At 37.5% G+C, this 26,182-nt stretch overlaps 1 protein-coding gene across 1 annotated transcript; it reads right to left on the reverse strand.

Annotated features, from left to right (window-relative positions):
- Window positions 1–5,359: 5,359 nt before the first annotated feature.
- Window positions 5,360–24,712, reverse strand: LOC145782615 (5-aminolevulinate synthase, erythroid-specific, mitochondrial-like). Its single transcript, XM_082594425.1, has 12 exons — window positions 24,555–24,712; window positions 23,342–23,400; window positions 19,216–19,419; window positions 16,948–17,055; window positions 16,219–16,301; window positions 15,736–15,878; window positions 12,422–12,606; window positions 10,107–10,286; window positions 9,698–9,862; window positions 9,123–9,391; window positions 8,172–8,323; window positions 5,360–7,675 (listed from the first exon to the last, which is right to left on the reverse strand). The coding sequence occupies exons 1-12, from the start codon at window positions 24,710–24,712 to the stop codon at window positions 7,504–7,506; spliced, it is 1,878 nt and encodes a 625-aa protein (XP_082450551.1). The 3' UTR covers window positions 5,360–7,503.
- Between the last annotated feature and the right edge of the window lie 1,470 nt (window positions 24,713–26,182).

The raw sequence follows: 26,182 nt of genomic DNA on the forward strand, positions 1-26,182 counted from the left end.
AATGATTCAGCTAGTTAAGTGGAGTTATAAAAGCGTTCTGTCCTCAGGAAAAGAAAATCATTTTCTTTTAAATTTATAATTGCCACTGCAACTTTAGCTTGCGAGTAGTAGCCTACTCTTCTCAGCTTTCTCTTAGGCTACTTATATTACATCTTTCTCTAATTTCATTAAATTCATCAGTGAATCTTGTTTAGCACCGTAATCCACATAGCCTAATGCAAAGCAGTCACAAATTTAAAAGTGCTAGTTGTAGGCTACTTTAGCATTGACTCAGCTTCCGATCAAGCTCTTTGATGGTCTTCAATTGCAAAAGGATAATGTAAAGCATTGGGTTTGACTGCACTACGCTTTGATTACCCTCTCGAAGTCAATTTTCTTTGCAAGATGATAGGACAGCTTTCTTTAAATTTTTCAGAATTTTTCCTCTGACTGGGCTATAGCCTAACTTTAAAGATGCCGCTAGCTTACAGATAATCAATTAGGCCTACTCCAAAAATGATAAGACATTTGAACAATGCTGTCTGTAGGCAACATTATGAATTCCAACTAGATTTAGCCTAAGCAACAACATCCATAAACAAAAAACTCAAATAAAGAAAAAACTTACTACCGTACCTTCCAAAATCACATCATGAGAAGCTTGACCAACAAAAGGCTACTTGACCACACGAAAACAGAAGATCTTTTAACTATGACAAAATTACATCCAATTGCAGCAGTAAATTAATAAAATCAAAAGTTTTAAAACTGTTCGGCCACACTAAAAGATCACCACTCGGAATCAGCAAAGTTTGCACAGAAGGAAAAGTAGAAGGAAAAAGAAAACGTGGCAGACAACCAAAACGATGGCAAGACAACATCCAATCATGGACCGGACTCAACTTGGCGACACTGGGCGAGCTGGTTCAAAATCGCCACTCTTGGAAGCAAATAACTCATGCTGATGCGCAATCTTCTGCAGGCGGAGATGATGACTGATGATGATGATGATCCATAAACAAAAAATATACAGGATTTACTTTCTTTAATCGTGCTTGGACTGATACCTTTAACTTTCCCAGATAACTTATTAGGCTATGTTGGATACAACATCCTATGCCTGACCAACGCAGATTTTGAAAAGGTTCAGTTGTCAAGCAAAAATAGTTCCGCTTAGCTAAAACAGCACCAGTTTTCAAGTTGACACTATCAATACAATCGAAACCGTTCAGTAATACAGAAGTCATTTCAGCTTCGGATTTTACGTCTTGAAGCTGTTCAACATCGCCTACCTTAACACGAAAATGATTTGTTCTTGATGAGAAGCATCGAGAGTGACATTTACAATGATTGAGAAATACTTGGAACTACGCACTTCATTTAAGAATGTGTTGATTATTTAGTTGGTACATTTTTACTTTAGTAAGGTACCCTTCCCTAATAAGGCCCGCCTTTTTGATTTTGTCGCAATTTGATCATAAAATGAAAAAATCGGGTACCAATGTGTGTTTTATTGTGTTTTAGCATCATTAAAGCACTTCATTAGAATGATTTTAATAACATATTGACCACAGTTTTAAAGTTATATGTGATTTGCTAATTACTTCTGAGTGGGCCTTAAAAGGGCACCATTGCCTTAATAAGGCCAGCCTTCTAAACTCAATTTTTTGAACCATAAATTGAGGGGAAAAAACAATACACAACATCAAAACAGTGAAAAATCGCAAAAACAATGTAGTTACCATAGTTTATCACAGAAAGAAATGTTAGACTTCACGTAGTGAGTTCATATAAGTTCTTTTCCAATCAATTGTAAGTTTGCGCAAACAAGTTTTTTTTTCAAGTTTCAATTAAACAAGTTCAAATAAATTTCTTCAAAGAAATTTTTTTTCAACAGTAAAACATTTACATATCACAATCAGCAATCAGGGCATGTAAATTCATCATCATCTTTTGTTAAACCAACACAGTCTTTATGGTTGCCTATCATATTTTCCAACCTTCACGTTGCCTCATGTCAGAGACTGTATTTTCTAAACATAGGCCTACCGAGCAACACCAATCTCCTACACTTGGACGTGTTTGCATATTTACTGTTTTCCCCTTTCGTTTTGCCTTTTCTCTCCCTTTTCCATACGTGTCAAACAGAGACTTCGATACAGTTGTTGCTCGATATTAATGCTCTTTTTTCTTTGCCCCCGCTTCTTGCTTAGGGTATTTGCTGACGGTGTAGCCATAATGCTATGACATAGTGTTGGTATGGGGGGCTGTGTTGAAATCCCATGACTTGTTGATAGTTGACGAGAGATCCCATGACTTGCTTATGGGGAGACATCTCATGACTTGTTAATGGTTGTTGAGACATCTTATAACTTGTTGATATTTGTGGAGACATCTCATGACTTGTTAACGATTGTGGAGACATCCCATAACTTGTTGATATTTGTGGAGACATCTCATGACTTGTTAACGATTGTGGAGAAATCCCACAACTTGTTGGTGGCTGTGAAAACATGTCATTACTCGGTGATGGCAGCTGAGATTGGTCACCGACTGTATGGTCAATGTTGGTGACGCCACTTGGAGCAAAGACATGGTCAGTAGTAGTCTTGTAATCAAATGAAAAAATTCCAAATCCTAGTAAAAGCGAAACCCAATTTTCGCAAAACTGGAAACAGGTAAGTTATTTTGTGCCCTAACCACATGGTGGTGGTGTGTTGATCTGAGGTTGTGCTTGTTAGCTGCCAGTAAGGGAGTATCAACTGCACTATCTTTCTCCTAACAGCCCACAATTGAATGTCAAGGGTACCTGCCCTAATAAGGCCCATGGCTGATTTCTATGGGCCTTGTTAGGGCAACTCTTCACAATCAGTTTAACGTAAACTACCTAAATACACTATCCAAGAAAGGTCAATACGTCAATACATGTTGAAACTTTAGACCCTTTAGCATATCCTGAAACTCTAACAAAGGTAGAAAACAAACACCCCTTACGGAAACATGCAGATAGATTAGTAGGCCTACTGAACAAAATTTTACTCCTGCAAGATAGAACTCTGCTGGCATGTGGTTTCTTCTAGGAAATCAAATTATTTTTCTGTTCATTCACATGATTATCGCAGCCAATTAGATTACCACAGCTGTTCCTTGCTTGCTTTGGTTTTCCAGATAGGAAAGGGTGGGCCTTATTTGGGAAGAGTACCTTACTAAAAATGGGCCCCCCTCAAAAGTGCAAAAACAAAAAACTACTCGTTTTTCTTTTACAATGTTTTGCTAGGGGGTAAACTGGCCCGACTTCCCCCCCTCTCGGAGCCACTGCATGCAGTCTGCCTTTTCAAGTTTATAAACGTAAAAAATCTGTCTGAAGTGAAACTAAACTACCATACTACCACAGTCTCTGTACTACTGTTCCAGGAGCATGTTCCGAATCATGATTTTTATTCGGAACACTTCGTCACCGTTAGCTAGGGATTATCTGAGTGTGATGTTCTTGAGTTAATACGCCCTGATGAACTGAAGATTCTTTTTTTTGCAATAATTCTCAGATCATCCAGCTACTAAGGATGTTGCTGTGGCAGTTACAGCTAGGTATTGGCGGAAAGCCTAGGCCTCGTCCGCCACATTTTTCTTCAAGGCTTCATTTGACAACATTTCATAACACAACTCACAATAGGGCTTTACAGCATCAGAATCGCAGATAAAAATGAATTCCAAATTCAAAAAAATAGTTCAGAAGTATTGCATTGTGAACATGCAGTAGGCAGGCCCGGAGCAGAGGGTGCGGGTGCACTGGGCCCCTCTTTTGAAGGGCCTCCCAACGTGAAAAAAATGTAATTTTGTGTCATTATTTTTTTTTTCAGCCTTTCAAGTACCTTCAAAATGCTGTGCAGTGCTGGATTAATGCTACTGTAGACGTTGAGGTGGTTTTTCACGGGGCTCTCCGATCTAATAGTGCCCCGGGCCTCCCATCATCTAAATCCGGCCCTGGCAGAGGCTATCTACTAAATTTCACGTTTGCTGTGATTTTCTGAAGGAATTAAGTGACTTCAAGGCCGGCAAAACTGCTTATTGAAGCAATAAATGATTTTGATCAGAGTAGCCCAATCCGCGACCCCAATAAATAGCCTACGTATGATAAGTGACAATAATCTAGTCGGTGTTGGTATTAAAACAAGTTGATAAAAGAAACAACAAAATTTCAGTAATAAATTAATTTGCCACAGTCCTATTTTGGCTGATTTGATCGTCCCTGGGTCGCGACTCATAGTTTGGAAACCAGTGATCTATAGGCCTAACATTAGGCTATGTGGCTGCTCGCGGAGCGCTTTGAAAATCAAACCGCTAACTGTAATGATAACAAATAATCAAGTTTATTTCAGTAGGCCTATGTCTTTACATACCGGTATAAGGAAGTAGCCTACATTTGGCAAAAGTCAGTGACAAAAAGAGCAGCCTAAGCTATATCAAACACATACCTTAACTTTTATCCATATCGAGGCTACAGATTGGAGGCACCAAAAAAACAAAACGCGCTTAGCCATAAGACAAGGTGCCTCCCACAAATACAAATCAAACTTTAAGCGATACAAGAGGGAGTAAGCTTTCCCCGCTACAAACTCCAAGCACACACTGGACAGAAATGTGATGAGGGGTCCGTGAATGTGATGAGACTTTTTGTCTTGGTGGTCGAGGACCCCTAAAAATTTCTATTTGAAATTTTGGTGTGTCACGTCTCCTTATGGAATCATGTGTTCCATTAGCAACACACTTAGAAGAGTTTGCTGAATTTACAACGCAATTGACGATTGGTGAGATTATGTTATGAGCTATATGTTGGCACACAGGATCAAACATCAGTAATCTATATGCTCATTTGATGTTTTCTAAAAATTTTATCAAAAGCTAATAGAAATTTTGCGATCGTTACAAAGAACTTCTCTCTTCTTTCATTTGTAATCAATATCAATTCGTTATAATCACAGTTATTGCAAAACTGTGAGTGGTAGCCTAATAGACTGCTGACTAACGTTTGCATTTCCAAGTTAATCATTGATCAATAATCTGCTGTCTCAAAAGAATTAAGTTGAACAGAAAGCCAACATAGCCTTAATAAAAGGTTTAAGTTATTTATATGATATTTTTTAGTTGAGAAGCCAAACCTTTGTGCAATGTCCTTTGCAATTTCAAACGACGCACCAGTGCGTTGCGATTTACAGTTTGAGAATCACTGTAGGCTAATACATAGACAAAGCACAAACAATTTTTAAATGTCGTAATTTATCAATCATGCTGAAAACTCGGAAACTTTCACGGACCATTTTTTTCAAAATCCCGATAACCAGGCCAGTAAATGCGAGTTGCTAGCAAGTGAAGACCTTACTGACAGTCAAAATCTTTATTGCCGCATATGAAAACCATCACAACTCTCCCAGCAACAACACGCGGTCAATAATTCGAAAACGTTTCAGCTTCACAGGTGTTTTTGCTAGTTTTCCAACATCTTGACAGCAAATCAACATTTATTACATTGATTCAACATCTGCAGACGTTGAATCAATGTAAAAAACGGTTGATTTGCATTGTATGATCTTGACAGTAATAAGCAATGGTTTTTTTAATAATACATTTCATAGATATATAACAAACCGGATTACGGAATAAATAATTGGCTAGTTATAGGACACGCAAACCGTTTAAGATAACGTATGAAATTTGTCAAAAGTATGACGAAACATTCCCAGTGAAGACAACGTGGTGTGCGAACGTCAGTAAACCGCAATGGTCATCTGACCCTTTCACCACATGTTGACATTTTTGCTCAAGAACGTGACTTATGCTAGCTAGGTCGGCATCCCCCGGCACTTCATACAAACCAAACTCTGGGTCAGTAAAAACGAAGACAATAATCACGAGCAGCTGAATGAAAAGCCGGTGTTGCCCTTTTCTGGTTTTTGTGTCAAAATACGGCATTTACATAATAGGGTACTTTAGGGACCCAATTGAGCGATATTCCAAACAGCTTCTACTTACCTCAGATGGCAAACTATGTTACGTAAACGTTAAACAAATGTAAAAAGCAGCAATTTCGACAGCTAAAATCTTCGACAGCCTTCTCTTTCACTTAACACAACTAATAAACATCATTCCAATTTACATTAATTTAACGTCTTCAGACGCTGAACCAATAAAAACGCGTCTGATTTACGCATTAACTTTTGACAGATGGGATAAACACGTGAAGCATTTTCTAAATCCATTACTAACTCAAACCAGAATATATCTTACCTGGTTATACTGTATTGCGAGACACTTTTAACACAATCCATGAATCTCTTAGCCACTTTTGTTGCTAATACTTGAACGATATTACAAGCATGATTTTCAGTAAGTGCAGGAAACAAAAATATTCTAGCAGAAAATACACATCTTGCATAAGTCTTCATGAACAACATAAAATCAACATGGAATTAAAATCGGAAATTGCGCGATAACACAGCGACCCAGCAAGCAAAACTCGCCCTTTTTATATTGATTCAACGTTCACACACGTTGAAAAAGAACAGAATTTGTTGTTAAGATAACTTTTGCAGGTTGAATTTAAAGTGAAACCACACAGTTGCGCCAGTAATTCGTTCAACCAAAGAAGGTCGCACAGAAAGTACAGCACAAAACACTGGTCAACAAACTTTTCAATCAGAGATACATGTGAGGCTTACTGGTTTGGAATGTGCGCTCGCTGTTTCTCTAGCCCATAAGGTTTTCAACACATTTGCACTTTAATAGTTTACGTATGTAGCAATGGTAGCAATATTTATAAATATGACCAAACTTTGTTTCATGTTAGTGTTGTCAAAATGGTCTATGAATTCTGGTTTCATAGCTTCACAATACTTGTTATGTATTGTGGTGAAAGTTGCAATGCGCAACTCTATAGAGTTCAAACGTTAACAACACTAAAAATGTAAATATCTTAAAAGCCTGATGGGTTAAAAAAAGTCAACACATTTTTGAAACCAGCGTCAAAAGGACAGAGACAAGCGAAATCATCTCCAATTAAAATTTGCTGTTGACCAGTGTAGTATTTGAAAACTTTTTTAACGTTGTAATGCGAACTATGGAACAACAATGGAACTGTTTGCAATACATACATTGGGCGGAAGCATAATTATTTTAAATTGATTCTTTGTAGTTAAATTTTATTTAATATTTATGATATAAATACTTTTTTGTATTACATCAAACTTTAGTACATGAAAAAACTAACTAATCTCAAATGAAAAATAACATTAGACAAAACTAAACATAAAGTAACGCAGAAGTAACGCTTCAAAAATTGAAAATGTGTACTTCAAATATTTTAATTTCACATCAACAAAATTATGAAAGCAACCTACTGACGTGATCCAAACAAAACAACGTCATCTATTCAGTCCTAACAAACCAATTCACTTTTTTACATTCATTCAACGTCTTGCAACGTTAAATTAATGAAACAAATGTAGATTTGGTTGGGCATAACGAATACTACGCACAGGCAACTTGGCGAGGAACATAGGTTGGAAGTCGAACTCTTGAAGAAAGCAACTCGAACTGAACGGGCTTCTGGCAGTACTCGCAAGTCTCCACTGAGCTGTGGCCGGCATTGGAGGGTAGGCCGACCTCCAGCCAAGCCTTTTTGACGCTCTCCACAAAATATCTGAAGGTACAAGACGTGTCGGTTCTTTTAAACTCATGTGTGGGTCGTGAACACGTCGCAAGGAAATTTATGTCAGACGGATTTCAATACTTTCTACAGATCTTAGGCAAAGTGATTTCATTCTTAGAAACGTTGTTACAAAGTCCTCAATTTAGCCAGTTTTAAATAAAGCTATGGTTGGCCTATCCTAGTGCAAAAGTAGCCAGGTTTCCATGGCATATAAGTCATGCAAGTCTTAGGTACAATTTAGACCAATTTACTTTCAAAAAACAGCTTGCGACTATTCCATTATGCTCAGAAAACAGCAAACATTCAACACTGTAGAATTGCTCCATTCTTAAGTTGCTTTCAAACCTTAAAAGAATATGATTAAACAGCAAGTAAAAATTGCAAGTTTTGTTTGGTGATTAGCTCCACTAAAAAAAATTTAGGTTCCAATTTCATCCGCTGTTTTGTCAACACATCCAGGTACAATACAACATGATGTAAAACGTACCTCATCATAGACACAGTGTGGCCTGGAGTAGGCGCCACCCTCAGCATTTCCTCACCACGAGGCACAGTCGGATAGTTGATGGCCTGTACGTAGACGCCGTACTTCTTCATGAGCAGGTCGGATAGATCAGCGCTCTTACCAGGGTCACCAACCTGGAAAGTTTTGTGACGATAATGAAACTAGTGGAGCTATCCAGTGGCTCGAACATTTGACCGAACCGGCAGCGACAATAAGGAAATTCCTTCAGGCGATTATTAATCAAAACAAAAAAAGATTGCAAGGGCGCCAAAACATATACTTAAATAAGGACCTTCTGATGATTCCCCTTTTAGGGTGAAACAGGCTGTAGACGTGGGTCTGCTACTATTCGGTAAGTCCGATTCGGTGAGTCCGATTCAGTGAGTCCGATTCGGTGAGAGCCTTTTCGGTGTGAGCCTTTTTCGGAGAGTTCCCTATTCGGTGATTTGTTGAAATTTTTTTTGAAAATTATCGGGTACCGTAGCCTAATTATCATTGCCGCTTTTACATCGTTTTAACGTCGCTAAACGTTGAAATAAGACCCTAACCCCACCCCTAACCCAGAAACGGCAATGATAATTAGGCTACACCCGATAATTTAAAAAATAATTACCGAATAGGGAACTCTCCGAAACAGGATCTCACCGAATAGGGAACTCACCAAATCGGACTCACCGAAACGGGCCATTCCGGTAGACGTAGAGGTTTTAGAAAGTAATAACTATATTTGATGTAAATCTCCAACCATGTGAGAAAAATCTTAATGGCAAAACTATATAAAATTAATGACAAGTGATTTAAGATTTAAAACAAAAGTCATATTAATAAATTTTACTGAAACACACTTCTTAATTGTTGTTTTCTTGGTTGCAAGCAAGTTGTTTGTAACCTTACTTAAACGACAAACGCACAAATACGACAACAAATCCTTACATGAATGGGAATAATGTGGCTTGGACAATGCACCACAGGAAGATCAGCTGCTAAAAGCATTTTCCGGATCAAAGACACATTCTTCTGATGGAGGGATCGGAGAACGTGTCCTTCTTCCGACTTAAGGATGCAAACAGCTGCCAGAGCTCCAGCAACATTCATAGGAGGAAGAGCAGTGGTAAAAATGAACCCAGCAGCGTAGCTGCGGATGGTATCCACCAAGGAGGAAGTGCTCGCAATGTATCCTCCAACATTCCCGAACGCTTTACCTGAAGAATACAATTGAAAGTTTGTACTTCACAATGTAGATATTAACGATCTTTTTTAGCCTGATGCTGTGAGTTCGCCGTGATAATAGCGATATGCAGCAGCTTTCGAAACACAGTTCCCTAGTCATGGGCTATGACCATAGTTTGCAATTATTCATCGAGTCTCCTTCACAAACAGTCGCACATATAAACCGCAAGAAATGTTGCCAACTGAAATTCAAAAAATGTTATCAAACGCTGGTTAGAGAGACTGGTTTTGTTAGCTGGAATAACCCACTGATGTAATAGATGTGAGCAGACAATTACCTAACGTTCCCGAGACAATATCGATTCTATCAAGCAGGTCATCTCTCTCTCCTATCCCACCACCACGCCTGCCGTACAATCCCACTGCATGCACCTCGTCCACAAACGTGATGGCACCGTACTTGTGCGATACATCACACAGCTCCTTAAGCGGGCATACGGCTCCTGCGGAAGGAAGTCGTTCAGTAAAGAAGCCATTTCAGCATTACAACAAAAAATATTTGTTAAGGAATCCAAGTCAAAAATCCTTTTTTACGTTGATTGACTGATCTGCTAGCATTTTAAAATTACTAAAACCCAGACATCAAAATCCGTCATTTTTTGTCTGGGAAGAGACGATCCAACACTATCTTAGTTTGATCAAGAACTTGTTGCCTTTCAATGAGGTAAGCAACCAGGTTGAACTTACCATCCATAGAATGGACTGTTTCGAAAGCGACAATTTTCGGGGTGTCGGGGTTAGACCGACTCAACAGCTCTTCCAAGTGTTGAGGATCGTTGTGGCGGAAGACGAACTTCGGTACACCGCTGTTTCTGATCCCATGGATCATGGAAGCATGGTTGCCAGCATCCGAGTAGATCTCACAACCTAAAGAAAATAAGATCATTGTTTGTGTTTACTCGCTCAAGTGTGCTAGCAAATTTTATGGCTCGTTTGACGTTGGGCAAAACATTCCAACGAGCATCCTCAGAGTAACATAGAAGTCCTAAGTTCTGATGAGTCCTGAGTTAATTTGGCACAACATTTCAACGAGCATCCTCAGAGTAACATAGATGTCCTGAGTTCTGATGAGTTCTGGGTTAATAATATTAGAATGGCTTTTAAACTGTTCAGTTGGTCCTCTCCTTGAATAGTGCACATGAAATTTGGTGTTCCTTTTCTCGAGAATAAACAAAAAAAAAGAGATATAGGTAATGTTTTTTTCAGAAAAGCCCATTGATGCACACGAATGTAGTTGTTTGTTGACAACTAAATCTAAAAGTATGATGCGAGACGTTGGTAAACAGGCTACATGTCACAATGCATATAGTAAGCCGTCTTTATGACCCAACTGTGTTAACATTTTGTTTTCATAATCACCGGTACATGGGTACAGAAGTCACGTTCCGCATGTTGTTATACGAGATGTTTTTGCACTACAGCTTTTTCAGTCAATTTTACGTACTTTTGAAAAGGTTAAAAGGTACTTTTGTTTGAAAGTAGAATACAGTTCGTCAAAAGAGAAAAAAGATCAGAAAAATTTTCCTCTCAACTCCAAATCAAACAAAGTAACAATTTTGGTAATATTGGCAAAGTTTGCGGTTATTTTACAAAGCAAAGAGTAAATAAGGTATGCTATGTGCGAGTATATCAAGTGAGGAGAACTAGCTTGAGTTTCCACAAGAAAACTGTGACGAAAAAAGGGCACACAAACGTCGTGTGCAACGACACGCTTTCTGAAACCAAGAAGCAGCATGTTCAAGTTTTTAATAAATTTATTTTTATCCATCAATTTTTGTAGCTTGTAGCAACTACTGGAAGCGGAGTTACTTATATGGTTTCGTTTGCATAAGACACGATACGAGAGTTCGTTACCAAATCAGTGCATGGCTTGTCATTCAGTAAACATCGAGCGGAAATTTGTGCTTTCGGAAAACACTTTCTTGAATTTACAGTACATGGTGTTGCGTAGGAGTTGGAATTGACAATTGTGCCATGACGACATTTAACAAAAACTATCTTCATGGTTAAACAAAACGTACATGTACGTAAAAGTATATTTACTTGTTCCACAGTAAGCAAGGAACAAGGAAGGAGGTATTGAAAATTCTTTTAATCAGTTCACACAAAATTGCCAAGTCATAAAAGTAGCTTAATTTCAAAACAAGTAAACATTAGCTCGATTTCTTGTATTCTAGTTTCTGTCTCCATAGAAGCTTCCAGAATCGTGTTATGTTTCAGCGAAATCGCGTATTGTTGCTTTTTTAAGGCTTATTCGGTTAAAAGTAGATTTGTATTTCGTGAGAAAATGGTACAAACTCAATAGAATGAAATATCTAAAAAGATAATTCGGTTTCCTTCTCTTCGACCATACGCCCGAAAATAACGAATCGAACTCTGAGCAGAAACCAAAATCGATTGTTTTTACGTTAACAAAATGTAAAAAAGACCGTTTTTCTTGGACAAAAAAAAAACGTCACAACAAAATTTCGTGACGATCATGTTAAGCTTTGAAGGGTTCTTTTAGCACAATATGTTATTAACCACAGGACGTGATTCTTCGAATTCCTTCTAACACGACAATCTGACATGTACTAAAAGTTTCTTACGCCGGTATATGTCATATTTCTACCACACGCCACGAGAAAACCCCGTTTGTCCATTCAGCATTTTACGTTGATTTCGAGTGTCTTGACGTTAAATTGATGTTAAAAGGAAACAAACATTAAAGAGTGGTTGACAATTTCTGAGTCAGGGAAGCAAAATCATAAAATTAAGCCATTTTTTACATTGTAATTACATTGATCGCATGCATCTGAATTCTAAAGTGTCAACAACTAACTCCAACTCTAAGCACAAGTAACAGTTCTCATAAACAAAAATTTTAAAGGATTGTTTAATAAAATAAATTAATTATTCAGCGTCTATTTCAACTTCTATCACGTCAGTCGTACACCAAATATTTCTTTGGCAAACACAAATTCAACCGAAAGTAACTTATTTTCAACTAATCTGTAACAAACCTGGCATTAGCTTGGCTAGAGTAAATAACGTCGAATCATTGGCCACAAAACACGATGAGAACAAAAGAGCGGATTGTTTATGGTGAAGATCAGCAAGTTCCTCTTCCAGAGCTTCATGGAGAGAAGATGTCCCAGAGATGTTGCGTGTTCCTCCAGCTCCGGCGCCATATCTGCTGATTGTGTCTCTGAAAGAGGAAGATGATTAAGATCCTGAACAAAATTGAGGAAGATCACACACAAGGATTAGTGGAACCGGGGAGCGCATTTTGTCAGCGTTTCAATCCTAAAATGCAGGAGACTTTTGAATCTTGCATTCAACTCGTTAAAATTAGAGAGAGCACTACTTTTTGACCCATTTGTTTGTCAGAAAAAATGACATACAAATGCTACAAAAAATACTGCAAACTGAATATTTAAAATAACTTTCCCCTGGTTGGAGCAAGAATGGTAGCACCGAATCATTGCTGAAATAAACATCCACCAAAAGCCTTATCATCAGATTAGAAAATAAAAACAAAGACTGGTAAAAAAGAGTCGAACCTTCACAATGCATTGTAATCTAGATTGAACCACATGTACAATAGGGCGGGTCACGAAACCACTTTTTTTTTATATCCACCTGCCTCATACGGATTTTGATAGATAGACACCTAAAATTGTTGTATACAAAATTTCAGCTCATTTGAACAATGGTTTGGGATGAGGAAATCGCGTTTAATTTTTCCCAAAAATTGCAAAATTGGGTGTAAATGCGAAATTTTAGATTATGTTCAATCTATATTTTTTAAGTGAAATTTATTTGCTGTGGCCTTATACTTATTTTTTAGACAGTTATGGACTTGCTGAAGTAAGTTAGATCTGCAGAGATTGCATTTTATTGTTTATTGTAGTAGTATTAATCATTGAATTTTTTCCGAAAATTGCAAAAAACGCAAAATTTTGAATTATGTTCAATCTATATTTTTCAAGCGAAATGCGTTTGCTGTGGGGTCTTATACTTATTTTATAAGACAGTTATAGAATTACTGAAGATAGTTGTAGCTGCAGAGATTACATTTTATTATTTATTGCAGTAGTATTAACATTGAATTTTTGTCGAAAATCTACTGCTTTAATGATCGTAGAACATCACTATTCACTAATCTTAATTTTGTATTTTTCAGATTTATTAATATCTAATTATTAAGTAATTCCACATTACAGGAACACAGGAAGATTCGGTGGAGTAATTGCTCTTGTTGAAAAAGAATTCGGTCACAGATTAGTATGGTTGATTTGTGAGTTACACACAAACGAACTGCCATTTCGACACTTGTTTATTGAACTGGACGGGTCAACCACTGGAAATGAATCATTCAAAGGACCTATTGGTCGTCTTTGTAAAAAGGTTGAAGATTTGTCTATCAATAATAACTTCACCCCAATAACTGATGATGCTGGGTTCCACTTCCAGAATTACCTGGCGATGTTGTTAAAGATTTATCATGGGTCCAAAAATATTTATACGAGATCACACACACCATTACAACCGGACAAATTTCACTACATATTAAATCAAAAATTGGGCCACTAAATCATGCTCGCTGGCTTACACTTGCATCCAGGGTTTGTCGTTTGTATATAAGTCAACACAATTTCAATGAAAAATCTAGTGAGAATCTTCTACACTTAGTTAACTTCATTGTAACAAATTATGCTCCATTGTGGTTTAGGATCATTGTGGTTTAGGATCAAATGTCAGCCACTCTACAAAGATGCTCCGTGCCATATATTTCAATCACTGCAAAGAGTTAAACTGCTTCCAGAAAAAATTCAAAACATTGTAAAACCTTATATGCAAAGAAATGCATACAGTGCCAATAGCGAGAACCTCCTCCTGGCAATGATCGCTGACAATGACCCAATAATACGAGGAAAAGCGGTCGATACTATAAGAAAGATACGTGGTCAAAATAGATTTGGAGATGACAGTGTGAGACAGTTCAATGTACCAACACTCAATTTTAAAGCGGAGGATTATACCAAAATGATAAACTGGGAAAATCCAACGGAACCAGTTTTAACAACGGAGCTTGGATCATTTCAGTTGGAAAAAATCAGAAAGGTTCCATTACTGTTTGGTAAAATTGCGAATCAAACCCAGTCAATTGAAAGGGCTATTAAGATTGTTACAGAAGCAAGCAAAACCATTTCTGGATTTAGAAGAAGAGAGGGAATGATTCTTTCCCAATTGAACTCCCGAAAACTCCATGCATCATCAGAATCAAAGCAGGATTTTATGTCACTGACAATGACAGCCAACACTTGACACTCCAAAGTTTACTGTTTTTGACATTTTCGGCAAAAATTCAATTTTTAATACTGCCGCAATAAATAATAAAATGCAGTCTCCTGCAGCTATAACTATCTGCAGTGAGTCCATATCTTCCATAAATAATAATTTAAAGTCATGCTTTACTTTAAAAGTATAGATTGAAGGCAATCCAAAAGTTCGCATTTTTAACCAATTTTGCGATTTTCGGCAAAAATTTAATTTTTAATACTACTACAATAAATATTAGAATGCAATCTCTGCAGCTCTAACTTACTTCAGTAAGTCCATACCTGTCTAAAAAATAAGTATAAGGCCACAGCAAACGAATGTCACTGGAAAAATATAAATTGAACATAATCTAAAATTTCGCATTTTTACCTAATTTTGCGATTTTCGGCAAAAATTAAACGCGATTTCCTCATCCCAAACCATTGTTCAAATGAGCTGAAATTTTGTATACAACAATTTTAGGTGTCTATCTATCAAAATCCGTATGAGGAAGGTGGATATCAAAAAAAAGTGATTTCGTGACCCGCCCTAATGTACAAGATACTCGGTAGCACAGCGTTTCCTTGTACTTTCTGATAAAAGTTATCAAACATTCTAGAAGAACACTATAGCGACACTAAAAAGGAGTGTAAATATTTAAACTATCCGCTTATAAGAGTTTAACAGTTTTTTAATCGAATCAGGCCTAAGTTCATTATTAACTTATGGTAGGCTACTCTACATATTACTGTAAACTGTATTTCACGTAAAAACTATTTCCAGGCAATTTAATGATATATATATTTGTCTTCGTCAAAGCAATAAAATCAACAAATATTAAGAAATCAGCTCCGGGCACATCAACTTCACTCTGCATCCAAGCCATTAAATCAGTTCTTTTTTACATCAACTCGATGTCCGAAGAAGTTGAACCAACGTAGAAAAGAATTGACTTGCTGGATGGGATTACTGCCTCCAACAGCGACGCAAATTTAAACCAGTGTGAAAGTACCTGATGGCTTGCAACACTCTAGGATGACGACTCATTCCCAGGTAGTCGTTGCTGCACCATACCGAAACACGGCTGGCAGCCGACCCGCTATACGAGGAAGAAAGATGCTCTGCGTAAGGAAAGGCGTCCGCGCGCCTGTTCACCTGAGTAGATATGATTGGCTGGTTGGTCGGTTTGATACAGTTAGCAAATTTTATCCGGTGATCAACTCAAAGATTTTATCATCACAATAATAGGCATTTATTTTATCACGCTAATTCAACGTCGTTACCGATTAATTTCGTATTATTAAATAAAACGTTTCTAAATTACTACTTGATGACGTCATTTAAAAGATGAGCTGATGCATATAAAGAAACATCGCTCTCTTGCTCGTTTCAATCAACCGAAGATTGAAACAACATCAAGTTTTGGAAAATGTAATTTTCGATAGATCGACAGGGAGCAGTAATACAAATGATGTCATGATTGGCTGTCAGTTACCTTTTTAAACACCCTGTAGGAATTGTCGTTCTTCTTATCGGCTACTCTATCAGACATGAACTTGTCGTAGTCGAACCCAGACCCTGAAAGAAAATACATTGTCCGATCAATTATTTCCTTGGTCGGAAATATGTTAATTATGCTGCCAGTTTCTATCTGGCCTCGTAAAAATGATGCTTTTCATGTTGATTCAACGTCTTCAGTCGTTAAATTAATGTAAAAAGAATCACTTTGGCGACTGGGATAATACCATCGCCGTGTTAAAACTAAGCACAGAAATGCTCTGAAGGAATTTGTCCGCATAGTCAAAGATCACTCCAACCTGGATATGTCTTCTAATTACAATTACATTGATTCAATGTTTGCAGACGGCGAATCAACGTGAAAACGTACAATTTTCTGACTAGAACTGTCTTTCGCCAACCGAAGCTAAATAGGAGAATGTGGTTTCCAAATCATGTAGAATTACCTTGCGTTACACCGGTACACTAGGTGTTGCCAGGCTGAGTAGCCGACTGATACGACACATTTAGCTGAACCCAGTAAGCAAAAGTTGTCATTTTTACGTAGTTCCATTTCGGTTATCGTTGAAATAATGTAAAAGTGATAAGTATTTGTCAAAATGGAACTTAACCGTAACCTTCATCCTCTACCAAACCACACAGGGTATCAGTGCACTATTGTCGGCTAACAACTTGAACGAATTAAAGTCGAGGTCTTTGAACGAACCTGAATTATGATTGAGGGATTCCCTTGAAGATCTTTCTTCGGGTAACGTCATAATGCCCTCTCTGATGGTGGCGATGACGTTAGTGGAGATGTCGTCACAATAGGGAGCTGAAAGCAAAAAAACAACAATTAGTTATCTAGTGTAAAAAAAGCTTAAGCTTTGATACAGCGGCTCTACCGACTCAATGGACCACGAGGTGTGGAGAAAGACTTTGCTCTGGAGACAGGCCACACCCTCAACATGAGAATTAGTTCATGGTCTGTAATGTGACGTTCGGACCACAGCCTTTTTGTTATCAGCAACTTGTCGGGTGGTATTTTGTTGTTGTGCATTGTGCTATATAGGCCAACATAGAATGCTCTGAGAGATGATCACCACCTCCCTCGTTAAACAAACTCTATCTCTTTATACGTTGTTGTAGCTTTTCTTCCTCGGTGGATTCTCGCACCCCCAGGGGGTGCGAGCACCCCGAATCGGGAAGCCTTGGTTTAAATGATCTAAATCTCTTTCGCGAAGTATTTTATCTTTGAAACACCACTTGTAATAGCCATTTTTGTTGCCCTCAACCATAAATTTACAGGGGGCACCGCCCCCCGGAAGTCGGCGCGTATGGTTTGTATAATCAAAATTGGTTGATGATAATGATAACAGCACAGGTTGAACTGAGATGCCAAACGGCATGCACGGTATGGCGAAATTGGACGAAGCTACTCTGACTTTCACATGTCTTAAACTTAACAAAATCTGTTTCATACAATACAAATAAGGCAAAGAATAAGAGAAACGAATAAAGAGCATGACCAACAATGTCTCAGCTGGCAAATTAGTCCTACTTTTGCATTAATTCAACGTCTGTGAATTTATTCAGTCAAGCCGCCATGACCGTAGCACAGTGTTTCTATTTCTTTGGTGAACTACATTGCGTAAACAAGCAATTATCTAGCAATGTGCATAAACAAATACGGTAGCCTGCTGTAAGATCCCAATTAGGTAACCAACAATACAACGCTGATTTCACAATTGTAGATAAATGTCTATAACAAGAAGGAAACTAAACGATGATCGGTTGAGACTCTGCAGGCCAGTTCACTCAGTAACCAGTTTCGGTTCCTTATTGAAATAATTTAATTCCATGTTTGACACTGGTGCTTGAGGAAAAGATATTGCACAAATTGATGAAATAAACGAATGATAATAGTTTGGATAACGGTCCATGGTTGCACTTACTGTATCCATACAACGATGCATGCCATCAATTAAGTAAAACAATTAACCACAACTGTAAGAAGCGTCTGCAGTTTGTGAAATACTGCGTTGTTCATTTTGTATTCATATACAGTATATAGAAACTCAGAAGATTTGTTATCAGACACTCAACCAATGTGTTGCAAAACAGGCTTCTATACTTATCATGTACGACGGTTGGTTCAGGAAAAACGGAAGGATCGCCTCTGGCAGCAATTCAGTCCTTTTTACGTTGATTCAACACTTGTAGATATTGAATCAATGTAAAATATGACCAGTTTGTTGGCTGAGGTGTGACACCAGGCCATTGTGAACAAACGATCTCTAGACTGAAAAATCCATCATTTTTACAATGATTTAACGTCTGCAGACGGTGAATCAATGTAAAAATGGCTAATTGGTCATCTGGGAAGCTGTCCGATTTCGAAAATCCTATTTAACAGCTGAGAATACAAACGAGGCCTATAAGTTTTGAGAAAATTGGTTAATGAAATAAACTGCGTTAAATTTGTCGTTTTATTGCTGGTCGAACTCAACGAAAACATCGCATGCGGTACGCGAAATTTTTTTTCCCACGAGATTTCTGTCTCATTGATTCTAGTCACTCTAAAAGTAAGATTTTCCGAAAGTGTTTTGAGAGATTGGTTAAATCAGATTGCGAAATAACTATTTGCCAATGAAATTCTGCAATGATAATAAAATATAAGCTTTCCCTAACCCTACTTTTTTTGAAAAGCTCTAGTGCACAGCAAAAATTAATAGAAAAAAAAGTCTGACTTCGACGGGCGTCGAACCCTCGTTCTCACGATCACTAGGCAGTGGATGAAACCACTGAACCAACCGTGCCAACGAGAAACTGTTGCATTCACACGGTTTTAATACAAACTTTTACCAAAATATGTAAATGAGACAGAAATCTCGTGGGAAAAAATATTTTGCGGCCCCGTACCTTCTTTTGTTACCATAATTTTATAAAAAAAAAAGATCAATATTTCAGTACGCAGTAACCGCACGAGACAAACCTTCAGTTGTATCTTGAAAAATGTCAGAAACCTCGATTTTTCCTTGGGGTCCAAGAGCATCTACAAAGATGTCTTCTTCTTCGACCACGTCAAAAGGCGTCCAAAAGCGGTTTTTCGATGAGGCATACTTGCTCAGCGGGCAGTGAAGAGCTCCTTTTACTCCATCAGAAGAATGAGAAAAAGATTGTGACACTGAAGATACTGCTGAAAAAAAAGAGGAAAATAAATTGAAGTTTACGTTGCATTCACCTTAAACAAACAAATGGAAGCATCAACCCAGACAGCAAATCAGTGAGTGTCTGCTGCCTTGCTGTCTGGGGTACGCATCGTAAACTGCTTGAGGACAAGGCAGTAGTAGAGTAATGATTTGACAAGCGGTCGAAAAACGTTGGTTGAACTTAAATGACAACTATCAAAACAAACCAAGCCAGCAAATCGTTCTATTTTAACATTGATTCAACGGCGGCAGATGTCAATGTAATCGATCATAATGTACTGTGAAAAATGGACTGATTTGCTACCAGAAGAATACCGAACTGTGAAGTGGATTTGGATTGTGAAAAAACAAAAGGACAAATCTGCTGTTAATTAAACAGGAACTTGCAAACTAATGTGTAGCTTCCAATAAACGGATGTGAGTCATAGCTACTACAGCAGACTAATTGGAAATTGGTTACAAAACCAGTCTTTTGAATCTATGCGGATTTAATTAATAAGAAACAGAACATGTTGATTGTTGATGTTAGCTGGAAATGTTTTATTCAAAACAAAAAAATGTTTTAAATGCTTGTTTCACACAAAATATCACTAGAAACTGGAAAGCAAATGTCATTATTGGGATTATTTAAACTTACTGTGAACAAATGATAAACAACACCTGGCATCAGGGGCTCTATCCACTTTTACAATTCGGGGGGGTGATTTTTGGACAGTGGGCTAAAATCGTCATAGTCATTTCAACTTCTGGGGGGCTGCGCCCCCCAGACCCCCCATTGCAGCATCAGCTTCTTTCTGATCGAAGCATAGGGTTTCCGAGTCGTTTCACAAAGTATGTTTTGGAAAGGGCATTTTTGAGTAAGCAAACTGGTAGTCACTTAACAAGAAATATATTTCTGGCACTGCAAATGAAAACTCGAACCAATCATAAACTACGTTTTCCGTGAAGTAAAAAAGGGCGAAAAGAAGATGATACAAAGCAAATTAAGTGCTGGATTTTCTATCAGCTGTTTTTTTGTTTGTTTATTTGTTTTTCATATTTTTACCCTGCATTGCGAGAAAGCGGACTTGAACGCTATGCATCGGTTCACGCCTTCTGACGTACACCTGACCTACGCTGCAGCCGACGGCAATGTCTGTTTCCGGTTGTCTACTCTACTTATGACTTAAATTTGGTACTACCCATTACTCGAAATCGATCACTGAGTAGAGGCAATTATACTCATAGTGAAGTTTTTTCCCCAGAGAAACAACAGCAAGTGCGGGGGGGTGGAGTCGAACATTCAGGCTCTCGACTGCGAGCCCAACGCTCTAACCACTCGGCCACTGCTGCCGACTAAGTTGGCAGCTGGTTGGCTGTTTAGGGGTTAGGGTTAGAAAGTATAATCATTTCATTGACGTGGGTTCGATTCTCACAACTGCTATTGCTCTTTTTTCTTCTGTAATTACCAAATAAAGTTCAAAACAAAGATTAACTCTCTGGCTAAGTGCGAGAAAGGTCACAATTGGACGGTAGCCTCTTATAACATGTTCTGATTGGTTGGCGGTGTCATTCTAGTCATTTGCAGTGGCAGAATATTTTCTTGTTAAAGTGGCTGCCAAGCAAACTAAGAACACAGTGAAAACGCCTGGCTCGTAGTTCAGGGTTGCCAAACCAAAAAATCATATTGAAATGAAATATATATTCATATTAATAAAAAATTCAAAATGTGCTAACAGCGAAAATATATTTTTCAAAATTTGATCAATAAAATATCACAAAACCTTTTCAAAGCCAAATGAGTGGGGGGGTGATTTTGCATTGATCACCCCCCTCACCCCCCTCACTTCGACGCATGCGCATCGTCGATCACGTGACTATCACACGCTCTCGCGGGTCCAACGGCCAGTCCTGCACCAGGGATGCCAGGTTGGCATTTTTATTGCCAAATTTCTCTTAAGAATGAAGATAGCTAGGTTGTGCAATAGCAGAAAGTGTAGGCTGAGCTTTGTCGCAGTTTTATCCATTTTTACCGAATCCATAGGCGCCTAAGCCGTGGGGGCAGGGCCGTAGCCAGACCGCAGAGCAAGGGGTAGCCAGACTGCAGAGCAAGGGGGGCAACTTTTTTTAAGGGGGGGGCCGAAAAAATTTAAATGGGCAAAATCATTATCATTGTAGCTGTTGACCGAGAATGTTGAGATTTTGCCAAGGGGGGGCGAAATTTTTTTCAGGGGGGAGGCCCCCCTTGACCCCTGGCTGGCTACGGGCCTGCGCATATTTCTGTGTGGGGGCAAATTTTTATGCTGTATTGATACATAAAACAATAGATGAACTAGCGATCGGCAGCAGGAAAACACTTTTTGAATGCAAACTGCAACAGCTTCGCAATAAATAATCACTAGAACGAGTTGCGATGCTACAATCCAACACCAGACAACAAAATCTGTCATTTTTACATTGATTTAATGTCTGCAGACGTTGAATCAATGTAAAAATGACTGATTTTGCTTCCTGGGACAACAAAAATCTACCATTTTGTGTCGATTCAATGTCATCAGATGTTGAATGCACCCAAAAACAACATAATTTGCTTACGTAGACGGAGCGTGCGTTTAGCTTTATGCGCTTGCAAACATACTCGATGTCGCTTTCGAGTCGAAACCTCTGCACTCTGCAATGAAATGTCGCAGCAGTGAATCGCTCGCTGTGAAAATGAACTTGAAGTGTTTGGGATCCTAGCAACCTCGGCTCCAGCGGAGCGATCGTTTTCAAAAGCTGGCCTGACCGTCACGAAGCTGAGATCCCGACTGACGAGTGATCATGTCGATCAGCTTGTGTTCATAAACACCAACTTGGGCCTGGAACTGTAGACGTTATTTTGTGTTCTTTTTTTGCAAATTTTCATGGCTTTTTTTAGCGTTTTCTAGCGAATTTTCATGTCGTTTCTTTCAATAAAATCACATTTTGCAGTTTGGTGAATAGTTGTGTAATAATCGAAATCGAAATTCGGAAATCGAAAATAAATTGAATTTCGAATTTCGAATATTGAAATAATCGAAATTGAACACCTCTACAATTGTCTCTACAAACCACTTTTATTTGGTTGCATAAATTTTGTAAATGATGAAAATTATCATGGTAAAATGGTAAATACATGCTAAAAATACATGCAAAAAATAACTTGAAGGTAAATCTGGTATAAGACATTCAATTGATTTTTTTAGTTATAAACTCGGTCCTTTTTTACAGTGATTGGACATCTGCCGATGAATCAATTTAAAAATGAAGTGATGTGCTGGATAGATAAGGAAATATTTTTTACAATCTTTGATAAAAAATAAATAAACATGGACATTGGACAAGTTATTGAACTTTTAGTGAAAAGTAAAAAATAAAAAGGACAGATCAAACACATTGCCAGCAGATAAAAAAATGCTAAGGTTAGAGGGGTCACTTTGAACAGCATTTCTAACACAAGCATTGGTAATGTCACCAGAAAGAACTTCTCTCATGAGGAGTTCACAAAATAAAAACTTTGTAATTTAAAATTGAGTAAGCTGCTGTAACAAAGGATAATGGAAAAGATTTAGGATCGAATATGCAGTTATGCACATGCTTTATGTATTAACATAGGTGTGGGCGTGGCAACTTTCAGATTAGTTTAAAAGTCAACATTTTGCTTTACAAGAAATGCATTTGTTTTTGCTTACTGACATTTACTAAATAAAAAAAAAAGTAAATAAATTACCGTACCATGTCTTGTTGCATGAGGTATCCTTTATTAAAAGTCTGTTGCATCAGAATATCAAATCAATGAATAGCAAAGTATAATGTAAACATGAAAACTGCATATATATGTATACTTTTAAAAAAATAGCTAGGCTATAATAGAAAACTAAAAAGCAACTTTTAAAATGATTTTATCATTACCAGCATTGTTCTGCATTGGTTCTTTCAGTTGAGTTGAAGCAGCCGATGTTGAATATGATCTGAAATTGTAATTAAATGAACAAAAAAAAGTATAAAATTAAAGAAATTTATAGAGCTTGGTTTTAAAATGTAGAACCTCAGCGTGATGATGAAGCATTGCTGCAACTGTGGCACAAATATTTTTTCAAATGCTATACAAAAACGATATGTTTTGTTATTAGCTGGAATGAAGCTGGGTTGTTTTATGCCTTATAAAAAAATAAATGACAAATAGTAAAAGTGAAGGCACCACTTGTAAGTAATAACTTCAGTTGCTATGAAAAGCACTGCAACAGTGGGTCATCTTCGACCAGTAGAAGTTATTCTCTAGCAATTAGCAAAGTAAAATTTCATATGATATTCATATCCTTATGAGCATAAACATCTAATTACTAAATTGTTGTATCAATAACAATTAAGAATAAGATCTAAATTTTACAATAAGATCAACAGGAATTTCTAATTCAAAGTACATTCCACAAAACAAGCTTGGTCAATACTCAATATCTCGAAAACTGTACGCAAGTTGCATGGCCAGGTGTAAAAAAACATGCAGATTCACTGTACCCAAAGTCTGGCCCACAGGCTAAAATACTTTTGGAATTTTATAAATAGAGATGTACCGATACCAATATTTTGGCGGATACCGATATCACTTTTTGGCTGATACCGATAGTTTAGCCGATACTTTAGTGTTACAAAAACAAGCAAAGAACAGGTGGATGAAGTCAATCAAACTCAATGACTGTGAAGGCAGATGAAGGCTGCAGCAAGTGCAGCATGTCACCAGCGCCAATCGTCTTGGCTTGCCTTACCATTGGACAAAGCTGGTAGCCCTGCCAAGTTTATGTGTGCTTGTTGAGTGTGCACTATCAAGTCCACACTAATCAACTAACGCACAGGCGTCTTTGCAAGACACTCAAACCCAACGGCGATTGATAATGCATAATGGGAACATAGCCATCTCATTACTGGATTTAAGCACTCAATTAAATAAAAATATGAAATGATCTTCTGGTTAATAACAATGATTAAAGAAAAATTAAATTCATCCTAAGTCAGTTTAAATACCTGTAAGTTAAATACTTTACTCTAGCAACAAAACAAGAGTTTAACCATAAGCCTATGTATTAAAAGATTATCTAACAGCCAATTGATTCTCAACATAACTCACTTATAGTTTGAAAGAGACAGTACAGTTGCATATTGATTCATGTATTCTGCCATCACTGGACATTTTTGAGCATATGTTACTAACGACTGACCAGCATACTTGAGAAAGTTGGTTGAAGCAACTGAGAGAAATGGACATTTACTTGTGAATGATTTCATGCTCAACAATCTTTACAGTTAAAACCTTAAGTAGCCTACAATCTGAAATATTAGCCAGCTGTTGCAAAACAGAACATATAAAGAAGTTGTGTAATGGCATTGCACATATTTCATAATTTACAAGTCGGCTTAAGCCAACAAAAGATTTCGCATTACTCTAATCATTTCATATTGGTTTACTGCTTTTAAATCTGGCATGCTGATGCATTTTCAACTTGTAATTTTAGCTATTATTATACATTTTAGTCAGTATTGTGTATTCATCATGTTTAGTATTGTCAGAATGACTGACTTTAAACTTATAATTATAACAATAAAGTTTTCATCTTATGAATAAAATGTCTAGTGACTACTGACTAGTATGCTTAAAGGTGGTTGAAAACTTTTTTTTTAGTTGCCTTTTTTTAATTGTTCAATTTTCACACACTAAACTGACAAATTCAAGTTCTTTCAATTTAATAATAAACTCAACTTTGCCAATTTTGGTGTGATGCGCTCTACTTTTTTTGATTACTTTATCACACTATGCATCCTTTTGGATTATTGGTACAAAAAAAACAATCGGTTTTGTTTTCGTTTTTTTTTTTAAAACATGTTTTTAAAAAAAAGAACAAAACAAATATAACGACTCACATCTCTAAGTTTGCTATATGAGATACGGCTAAAAAGCTAAATAATATTTATATATAATAATAATGTTGGGCAACACTAAAAGGTGAAAATGCGGAAACGCGGAAATAAGCGCGGAAAACTACCAACAGCTCATGAGAAGACATTTTGTAAAGTTGAAACGATAGTAAAGTACGGTACAAGTAGTTCTAAGTTAAACAACGACTTTAATTTATTATGAGAAACAAAACTTTCCAATGGGGTCTGCTACTATTCGGTGAGTCCGATTCGGTGAGTTCCTAACCTCTAACCCCTAACCCTAAAACGGCAATGATAATTAGGCTACGGTACCCAATAATTTAAAAAAAAAATTGAAAAAATCCCCCGTTAAGGGATCGGACTCACCGAATCGGGCCATTCCATTTAAATGCATCACATTAGGTTGGCTTTTGAGTAAGCAAAAAACTCAACCAAATAAAAATAGGCAGTGGCTATTTGACCGGCTCCGGTCTTTGAATCTGAAACACTATTTGACCGGTCATGACGTCACTACATAAGCGCTTTTTTCTTTTTCTCTTTCAAAGCAACAGACGAGAAGCGCCGATATAAGTTCTAACTTCAACACGTAATCTTCAACTCAGTCCGTGGCGCGTGCGATACGTTTCCGGCTGCCACTCTAAAGGGGATGAGTTCGATACTATCCGGAAGCATTCTTTTTTTTTATCTAAATTTTGACCCGAAGCGCATTTTTGTGGTCAATTTTTAATTTGAGTAGCCTACAGCCCATTTTTTATGTCTTTTCAAATGTGAGTAATAATGTTAGAGTTTTTTTAATTTGCTGGAATTTGAGAAATTCTCTTG

Source organism: Aplidium turbinatum, chromosome 13, assembly GCF_918807975.1.
Source record: "Aplidium turbinatum chromosome 13, kaAplTurb1.1, whole genome shotgun sequence".
Classification (NCBI taxonomy): Eukaryota; Metazoa; Chordata; class Ascidiacea; order Aplousobranchia; family Polyclinidae; genus Aplidium; species Aplidium turbinatum.

Coding starts and splice junctions, on each gene's coding strand:
- LOC145782615 (XM_082594425.1), bottom strand. CDS start 24,712: ATGAAATCATTCACAAGTAAATGTCCATTTCTCTCAGTTGCTTCAACC. Junction 17,056..19,215: donor TTTTCAAGATACAACTGAAG/GTTTGTCTCGTG, acceptor TTTTGCTTTCAG/CTCCCTATTGTGACGACATC. Junction 16,302..16,947: donor ATCCCTCAATCATAATTCAG/GTTCGTTCAAAG, acceptor ATTTTCTTTCAG/GGTCTGGGTTCGACTACGAC.